The 10,541-nt window shown below is 46.4% G+C and overlaps 1 protein-coding gene across 1 annotated transcript in view; it reads right to left on the bottom strand.

Annotated features, from left to right (window-relative positions):
* Window positions 1-8,216: 8,216 nt before the first annotated feature.
* Window positions 8,217-10,541, bottom strand: part of LOC308126555 (gamma-aminobutyric acid receptor subunit rho-2-like) — a gene marked incomplete at its 3' end in the record, with an annotated part of 39,104 nt that continues 36,779 nt past the window's right edge. The window contains exons 4-6 of the mRNA XM_080491056.1: window positions 9,639-9,862; window positions 9,485-9,567; window positions 8,217-8,422 (exon numbers count right to left, since the gene is read on the bottom strand). Of these exons, the coding sequence (XP_080347182.1) occupies window positions 8,217-8,422; window positions 9,485-9,567; window positions 9,639-9,862 (513 nt within the window). The remainder of the gene's footprint in view (window positions 8,423-9,484; window positions 9,568-9,638; window positions 9,863-10,541) is intronic.

Here is a 10,541-nt window from a genome sequence, read left to right as displayed (position 1 = left end):
ACCTAATAACCACTACGTCCCCTAATAACCACAACGTCACCTAATAAAAACAACGTCACCTAATAACCACTACGTCACCTAATAACCACAACGTCACCTAATAACCACTACGTCCCCTAATAACCACAACGTCACCTAATAACCACAACGTCACCTAATAACCACTACCTCACCTAATAACCACAACGTCACCTAATAACCACTACGTTCCCTAATAACCACTACGTCACCTAATAACCACTACGTCACCTAATAACCACTACGTCACCTTATAACCACAACGTCACCTAATAACCACTACGTCCCCTAATAACCACTACGTCACCTAATAACCACAACGTCCCCTAATAACCACCTAGTCACCTAATAACCACAACGTCACCTAATAACCACTACGTCCCCTAATAACCACAACGTCCCCTAATAACCACTACGTCCCCTAATAACAACAAGGTCCCCTAATAACCACTACGTCCCCGAATACCACTACGTCCCCTAATAACCACTACGTCACCTAATAACCACAACGTCCCCTAATAACCACTACGTCACCTAATAACCACTACGTCCCCTAATAACCACTACGTCACCTAATAACCACAACGTCACCTAATAACCACTACGTCACCTAATAACCACAACGTCACCTAATAACCACAACGTCCCCTAATAACCACTACGTCCCCTAATAACCACAACGTCACCTAATAACCACTACGTCCCCTAATAACCACAACGTCACCTAATAACCACAACGTCACCTAATAACCACTACCTCACCTAATAACCACAACGTCACCTAATAACCACTACGTCCCCTAATAACCACAACGTCACCTAATAACCACTACGTCACCTAATAACCACTACGTCACCTAATAACCACTACGTCACCTTATAACCACAACGTCACCTAATAACCACTACGTCCCCTAATAACCACTACGTCCCCTAATAACCACAACGTCACCTAATAACCACAACGTCACCTAATAACCACTACGTCCCCTAATAACCACTACATCCCCTAATAACCACTACGTCACCTAATAACCACAACGTCACCTAATAACCACTACGTCACCTAATAACCACAACGTCACCTAATAACCACAACGTCCCCTAATAACCACTACGTCCCCTAATAACCACAACGTCCCCTAATAACCACTACGTCCCCTAATAACCACAAGGTCCCCTAATAACCACTACGTCCCCTAATAACCACTACGTCACCTAATAACCACAACGTCCCCTAATAACCACTACGTCACCTAATAACCACAAGGTCCCCTAATAACCACTACGTCCCCTAATAACCACAACGTCCCCTAATAACCACTACGTCCCCTAATAACCACAAGGTCCCCTAATAACCACTACGTCCCCTAATAACCACTACGTCACCTAATAACCACTACGTCCCCTAATAACCACTACGTCACCTAATAACCACAACGTCACCTAATAACCACAACGTCACCTAATAACCACTACGTCCCCTAATAACCACTACGTCTCCTAATAACCACTACGTCCCCTAATAACCACAACGTCCCCTAATAACCATTACGTCACCTAATAACCACTACGTCCCCTAATAACCACTACATCCCCTAATAACCACTACGTCACCTAATAACCACAACGTCACCTAATAACCACTACGTCACCTAATAACCACTACGTCCCCTAATAACCACAACGTCCCCTAATAACCACTACGTCCCCTAATAACCACAAGGTCCCCTAATAACCACTACGTCCCCTAATAACCACTACGTCACCTAATAACCACAACGTCCCCTAATAACCACTACGTCACCTAATAACCACAAGGTCCCCTAATAACCACTACGTCCCCTAATAACCACAACGTCCCCTAATAACCACTACGTCCCCTAATAACCACAAGGTCCCCTAATAACCACCCTAATAACCACTACGTCACCTAATAACCACAACGTCACCTAATAACCACAACGTCACCTAATAACCACTACGTCCCCCTAATACCACTACGTCTCCTAATAACCACTACGTCCCCTAATAACCACAACGTCCCCTAATAACCATTACGTCACCTAATAACCACTACGTCACCTAATAACCACAACGTCCCCTAATAACCACCTAGTCACCTAATAACCACAACGTCCCCTAATAACCACTACGTCACCTAATAACCACTACGTCCCCTAATAACCACAACGTCCCCTAATAACCACTACGTCCCCTAATAACCACAAGGTCCCCTAATAACCACTACGTCCCCGAATACCACTACGTCCCCTAATAACCACTACGTCACCTAATAACCACAACGTCACCTAATAACCACAACGTCACCTAATAACCACTACGTCACCTAATAACCACAACGTCACCTAATAACCACAACGTCCCCTAATAACCACTACGTCCCCTAATAACCACAACGTCCCCTAATAACCACAACGTCCCCTAATAACCACTACGTCTCCTAATAACCACTACGTCCCCTAATAACCACAACGTCCCCTAATAACCACTACGTCCCCTAATAACCACTACGTCACCTAATAACCACTACGTCCCCTAATAACCACTACGTCACCTAATAACCACTACGTCACCTAATAACCACTACGTCCCCTAATAACCACTACGTCACCTAATAACCACTACGTCCCCTAATAACCACTACGTCCCCTAATAACCACTACGTCACCTAATAACCACTACGTCCCCTAATAACCACTACGTCACCTAATAACCACTACGTCTCCTAATAACCACTACGTCCCCTAATAACCACAACGTCCCCTAATAACCACTACGTCACCTAATAACCACAACGTCCCCTAATAACCACTACGTCACCTAATAACCACAACGTCCCCTAATAACCACTACGTCCCCGAATAACCACTACGTCACCTAATAACCACTACGTCAACTAATAACCACTACGTCCCCTAATAACCACTACGTCAACTAATAACCACAAGGTCCCCTAATAACCACTACGTCCCCGAATACCACTACGTCCCCTAATAACCACAACGTCCCCTAATAACCATTACGTCACCTAATAACCACTACGTCACCTAATAACCACAACGTCCCCTAATAACCACCTAGTCACCTAATAACCACAACGTCCCCTAATAACCACTACGTCACCTAATAACCACTACGTCCCCTAATAACCACAACGTCCCCTAATAACCACTACGTCCCCTAATAACCACAAGGTCCCCTAATAACCACTACGTCCCCGAATACCACTACGTCCCCTAATAACCACTACGTCACCTAATAACCACAACGTCACCTAATAACCACAACGTCCCCAAATAACCACTACGTCCCCTAATAACCACAACGTCCCCTAATAACCACAACGTCCCCTAATAACCACTACGTCCCCTAATAACCACTACGTCTCCTAATAACCACTACGTCCCCTAATAACCACAACGTCCCCTAATAACCACTACGTCCCCTAATAACCACTACGTCACCTAATAACCACTACGTCCCCTAATAACCACTACGTCACCTAATAACCACTACGTCCCCTAATAACCACTACGTCACCTAATAACCACTACGTCCCCTAATAACCACTACGTCCCCTAATAACCACTACGTCCCCTAATAACCACTACGTCCCCTAATAACCACTACGTCACCTAATAACCACTACGTCCCCTAATAACCACTACGTCACCTAATAACCACTACGTCCCCTAATAACCACTACGTCACCTAATAACCACTACGTCTCCTAATAACCACTACGTCCCCTAATAACCACAACGTCCCCTAATAACCACTACGTCACCTAATAACCACAACGTCCCCTAATAACCACTACGTCACCTAATAACCACAACGTCCCCTAATAACCACTACGTCCCCGAATAACCACTACGTCACCTAATAACCACTACGTCAACTAATAACCACTACGTCCCCTAATAACCACTACGTCAACTAATAACCACAAGGTCCCCTAATAACCACAACGTCACCTAATAACCACTACGTCACCTAATAACCACAACGTCACCTAATAACCACTACGTCACCTAATAACCACTACGTCACCTAATAACCACAAGGTCCCCTAATAACCACTACGTCCCCGAATACCACTACGTCCCCTAATAACCACTACGTCACCTAATAACCACTACGTCAACTAATAACCACTACGTCCCCTAATAACCACTACGTCAACTAATAACCACAAGGTCCCCTAATAACCACTACGTCCCCGAATACCACTACGTCCCCTAATAACCACTACGTCACCTAATAACCACAACGTCACCTAATAACCACTACGTCACCTAATAACCACTACGTCACCTAATAACCACTACGTCAACTAATAACCACTACGTCCCCTAATAACCACTACGTCACCTAATAACCACTACGTCACCTAATAACCACTACGTCCCCGAATACCACTACGTCCCCTAATAACCACTACGTCACCTAATAACCACAACGTCCCCTAATAACCACAACGTCACCTAATAACCACAACGTCACCTAATAACCACTACGTCCCCTAATAACCACAACGTCATCTAATAACCACTACGTCACCTAATAACCACTACGTCACCTAATAACCACAACGTCACCTAATAACCACTACGTCACCTAATAACCACTACGTCACCTAATAACCACAAGGTCCCCTAATAACCACTACGTCCCCGAATACCACTACGTCCCCTAATAACCACTACGTCACCTAATAACCACAACGTCACCTAATAACCACTACGTCCCCTAATAACCACTACGTCCCCTAATAACCACAACGTCACCTAATAACCACAACGTCACCTAATAACCACTACGTCCCCTAATAACCACAACGTCACCTAGTAACCACTACGTCACCTAATAACCACTACGTCACCTAATAACCACAACGTCACCTAATAACCACAACGTCCCCTAATAACCACTACGTCACCTAATAACCACAACGTCCCCTAATAACCACTACGTCACCTAATAACCACAACGTCACCTAATAACCACTACGTCACCTAATAACCACTACGTCACCTAATAACCACTACGTCACCTAATAACCACAACGTCACCTAATAACCACTACGTCACCTAATAACCAGAACAATCAGGGACTAGAAGCTCGGGTGGAGCTGCAGAAGCTAGAAGCAGGCGGAGCGGGGCCATAGACCTATAAAACTAGAGTGATATATAGTAGTTTATGTGTTTATGTGCAGAAGTCTACTTCTACATTTCTATGTGGTCTGTCTTCTTCTGTGTGTTTGTTGTGTTTGGTGAGTCACAGCGCCCCTAAAGGCCTGGCATGTGTACTACATGGCCTGAAGCCTCGTGTTGAGCCGTGTTCATAGTGAGGTGTGGACGGAGGTTTGGGCGAAGGACAGGGAGGACAAAGATCGTTTTATCGTGGTGTGGATGTTCCTCAGTTTACAACAACAACTAAAGAGAAAGAGAAGAATTTTATTCAATAAGTGAGTTTTACAATAATTTCTAGGTAAACAAAGCTTCTGCCAATAGTGCTTTTAGCTTCAGACGTCTTAGTTCCTCCAAAAATACACTATTGAGTATCTTTGCAATAGTAATGTAAGTATTAGATCAGGAAAGTATCGGTATCGGCCGATACTCAATTCTGAAAAATCGGATCGGTATCGGCGGCAAAAAAGTATGATCAGGACGTCCCTAATATATGAATATATCACATGACTCACTTTACTCGCCCTGTGAGAAAAGCAGCTGTGTTGCTACTGCGAATAGCTGCTAAAAGTAGCTAATAGCGATAGTACCCACATCGCTAACGCTAATAGCAGCTGATCACAGCAGCTACCGGCTCCTTAAAGTCACATGAGGCGTTCAGCACACATGACCGAGTCACCTCGCTTCAGTGGTTCAGCTCGAATGACCGAGTCACCTCGCTTCAATGGTTCAGCTCGAATGACCGAGTCACCTCGCTTCAATGGTTCAGCTCGAATGACCGAGTCACCTCGCTTCAATGGTTCAGCTCGAATGACCGAGTCACCTCGCTTCAATGGTTCAGCTCGAATGACCGAGTCACCTCGCTCCAATGGTTCAAACTCGAATGACCGAGTCACCTCGCTTCAGTGGTTCAGCTCGAATGACCGAGTCACCTCGCTTCAATGGTTCAAACTCGAATGACCGAGTCACCTCGCTTCAATGGTTCAGCTCGAATGACCGAGTCACCTCGCTTCAATGGTTCAGCTCGAATGACCGAGTCACCTCGCTTCAATGGTTCAAACTCGAATGACCGAGTCACCTCGCTTCAGTGGTTCAGCTCGAATGACCGAGTCACCTCGCTTCAGTGGTTCAGCTCAAATGACCGAGTCACCTCGCTTCAATGGTTCAGCTCGAATGACCGAGTCACCTCGCTTCAATGGTTCAAACTCGAATGACCGAGTCACCTCGCTTCAGTGGTTCAGCTCGAATGACCGAGTCACCTCGCTTCAATGGTTCAGCTCGAATGACCGAGTCACCTCGCTTCAATGGTTCAAACTCGAATGACCGAGTCACCTCGCTTCAGTGGTTCAGCTCGAATGACCGAGTCACCTCGCTTCAGTGGTTCAGCTCGAATGACCGAGTCACCTCGCTTCAATGGTTCAAACTCGAATGACCGAGTCACCTCGCTTCAGTGGTTCAGCTCAAATGACCGAGTCACCTCGCTTCAATGGTTCAGCTCGAATGACCGAGTCAGCTCGAAACTTGAAAGAGTTGTTCACCTCCACTGAAACATTTACCTCTTCTGAGTCGTTCACCTCTTCTGAGTCGTTCACCTCCTCTGAGTCGTTCCACTCTTCTGAGTCGTTCACCTCCTCTGAGTCGTTCCACTCCTCTGAGTCGTTCCACTCTTCTGAGTCGTTCACCTCCTCTGAGTCGTTCCACTCCTCTGAGTCGTTCCACTCCACTGAGTCTTTCCACTCCACTGAGTCTTTCCACTCCACTGAGTCGTTCACCTCCTCTGAGTCGTTCTACTCCTCTGAGTCGTTCACCTCCTCTGAGTCGTTCTACTCCTCTGAGTCGTTCACCTCCACTGAGTCGTTCACCTCCTCTGAGTCGTTCTACTCCTCTGAGTCGTTCACCTCCACTGAGTCGTTCTACTCCACTGAGTCGTTCTACTCCTCTGAGTCGTTCACCTCCACTGAGTCGTTCACCTCCTCTGAGTCGTTCTACTCCTCTGAGTCGTTCTACTCCACTGAGTCGTTCACCTACACTGAGTCGTTCACCTCCTCTGAGTCGTTCACCTCCTCTGAGTCGTTCTACTCCTCTGAGTCGTTCACCTCCACTGAGTCGTTCTACTCCACTGAGTCGTTCACCTCCACTGAGTCGTTCACCTCCACTGAGTCGTTCTACTCCTCTGAGTCGTTCACCTCCACTGAGTCGTTCTACTCCACTGAGTCGTTCACCTCCACTGAGTCGTTCACCTCCTCTGAGTCGTTCTACTCCACTGAGTCGTTCACCTCCTCTGAGTCGTTCTACTCCTCTGAGTCGTTCACCTCCTCTGAGTCGTTCACCTCCACTGAGTCGTTCTACTCCACTGAGTCGTTCACCTCCACTGAGTCGTTCACCTCCTCTGAGTCGTTCTACTCCACTGAGTCGTTCACCTCCTCTGAGTCGTTCTACTCCACTGAGTCGTTCACCTCCTCTGAGTCGTTCTACTCCACTGAGTCGTTCACCTCCACTGAGTCGTTCTACTCCACTGAATCGTTCACCTCCACTGAATCGTTCAGCAGTTCTGAGCTGCTCTGTTCACCTGGTGAGCAGTGAGGCTCCGCCCCTCCCTCACCTGAAAGTCTACAGCGGCGCTGAGACCGGAAAGTTTCTGAGTGACGGTGGAGAAAAAAACCACATTGCTTGTTTCACAATGCTTGTAGAAATAAATACATGAATAATACATGAATAAATACACAATAAATAACGTTAAAATACGACTGTAGCGTGTATTGTGTTACATTAAATATTGTCCCCTATAATTAGTTCTGCCCTATGAACATCAGGTTATTTATTGATATATTCTGTATATTTGTCATTCTGGATGCCTGGTACTGATTGAGTTTAATCATTTATTTATTTCCTGGTTCAAATAAACCTCAGAAACAACACACATGATCTAGAACAAAGAGACCAGGGCCACTAAAAACTAGTGTACTCGTTGTTTATTGTCCTCAGAGTGTTTCAGCTTTTCTAAATGATGCTCCCTGTGGTTTGGAGCAGCTCAGCTGAGCCTCCAGGTCCTGCAGTGGAGCCTCCAGGTCCTGCAGTGGAGCCTCCAGGTCCTGCAGTGGAGCCTCCAGGTCCTGCAGTGGAGCCTCCAGGTCCTGCAGTGGAGCCTCCAGGTCCTGCAGTGGGTGGAAATGCTGCGCATGTGCAACTGAATCAAATGACTCAGACAACCGATTCACTTGGATGAATGACTCAAACACCCATGAGTCAGTTCAAGGAGTCGGGTTTCTCATCACAAATCCAAACACTGTCTCCATAAACCAGAAGTGAATTGAACAAGACAAACCAACAATAAATAATAATAGAATGTCACTGCGACCTGTCTCACTCTGTCTTTCATTAGGAAGGTCTTCTTGTCTTCAAGGAAAGAAAGAATGAAGGTGGAGTGACTGTTTTCATATCTGTTAGTACTGATGGAATTATAGATCATTCATCTCTATCAGAGTTGATGTAATGGGACAACTTTTCCCCTGAAGACACAAACGTTGAGGACACCTTGTGTCTCATTTGGTATTTTGATGGATGTGCGAGGAGAAGGTAAGGGCTCAGTGGCCCGGTGCTCGCTTCCTAAAACATTCAACAATCTATTCTTGTGTGAAAATGAATGAAAGTGAACTTTGCATGAACAACCTTTTCCTCCGTAGTATTTGGTCCAGAATACAATGTTTGAATGTATAAGCTGGTCTTTTAGTGACGCTTGCATGTCCTCTCTGTGTGTCCCTGGTTTCCTCCCACAGCCTGAAAACATGCATGAGGTTCATTGGTCACCCTGAATCCCCCCCGGGGGTGAATGTGAGTGTGGTGGTGCTTGTTTGTCTCTTTGTTTGCTCTGTGGTGGACTTGATACCTGTAAAGATGAACCTGTCCTCACCTGTCCAGATGGACATGTCCTTACCTGTCCTCAACATAAATCAAGCACAGAGGATAGATTTATGATTTCTAACAGTTCTTTTCCACCGTCCGTCCCTCTCTCTCTGGTTATGTCCACACTTTCAGATCCTCCCCCAAAGGCCCCTGGAAACGCCGTAATAACCATACATGTACAGTATTTACAGGTACTACTGTCTTTTCCTGATGTCTCCTCCTGATAAACCTCAGCCTATTTACTCCGTGTCTGTTGTTGAGGTATCATGTTGCATGCTTTGGGCCTTCAATAAAACGCAGTACTTTATTCCGTCTTCTTGGAAACAGAGTATTAGGATGTACTCACAGCTCTCCAGCTCCAGTGTGCAGGTCTGTGAGTCCAGGGGGAAGCGGCTGAAGTCCATGTTGCAGGCAGCTGTGACTGTGACCCTGTGGAGGTCAGGTAGAGGGTAAAGCCCTCGTCTGCTCTGACTGCCGGCGTGTTGTGAAGCAGACCTCACCTCAGGCTGTACAGGACGTGACCGTCTGGGAAGACCCTCAGCATAATGTTGTCTGTGGTGGTGTCGTGGATGAATGACCTCTTGGAGTGGACGAAGAACACATCGGGCACCCAGATCTTCTTCACCAGGCGACCGTCAAAGGTCATGCTCTTGTTGGTGGTGCTGGGGAAGGCCAGCCTCTCGTCCTTCCAGTAGTGCCTCAGATACAGAGTCATGGTGAAGTCCTGGGGGGCAGCATGGGTGGGAGGGTGGGTGGGATGACACAAACTCTGCATTTAAGGCTCACTGGAAACCTACTGACCTCTGCTTTATTGAAATATCTGCAGGATTACAGGGTGGCGGATTATTGGGATTATTTGTGACTGCACATACAATGTAAACACAAATGCAGAGCATATGTTAACTGAGTAAAGTCGAGTGCTTCTATTGGTCCTCCATCCCCTCCTTCCTCCCTGTTGTTATGCAGGCCAGAGTCGTCCTGTGGCTACGCTGCTCCCCTGCTCCAGAGATCCTCCTCCATCCCTTTCTCCACCTGGCATTACATAACCACACACTGCTTTAGAATAATGGCTGGAGCAACACCATGTCCTCCTGGCACCGACCATAAAAGATGTGTTCAGGGCCTAATCCCTCACATGAGGACAAAATAAAATGTAGAGATGTTTCTGACTCTGAATCTTTGGATAGGACTGATTTATAGTATTTTAAACACAACAAACTCAATTCATTAAAACTTAATATATTTGCCGCTGCATGTGGTTTTCACGGAGGGTTGTAAGCCGTTGGGTGGAACGTAGCTCGGTGCGGAGAACATCTTAATCTGGATACGTGCAAATGCAGAACTGCTTCTGTGGCAACAAAAGCTGCTGTTCCACTGCAGTACGTGGCAGAGCGTGGCAGAGC

The sequence above is a fragment of the Lipophrys pholis genome (assembly GCF_963383615.2).
Source record: "Lipophrys pholis genome assembly, chromosome: 21".
Classification (NCBI taxonomy): domain Eukaryota; kingdom Metazoa; phylum Chordata; class Actinopteri; order Blenniiformes; family Blenniidae; genus Lipophrys; species Lipophrys pholis.
This window is presented reverse-complemented; position numbering and strand designations above follow the sequence as displayed.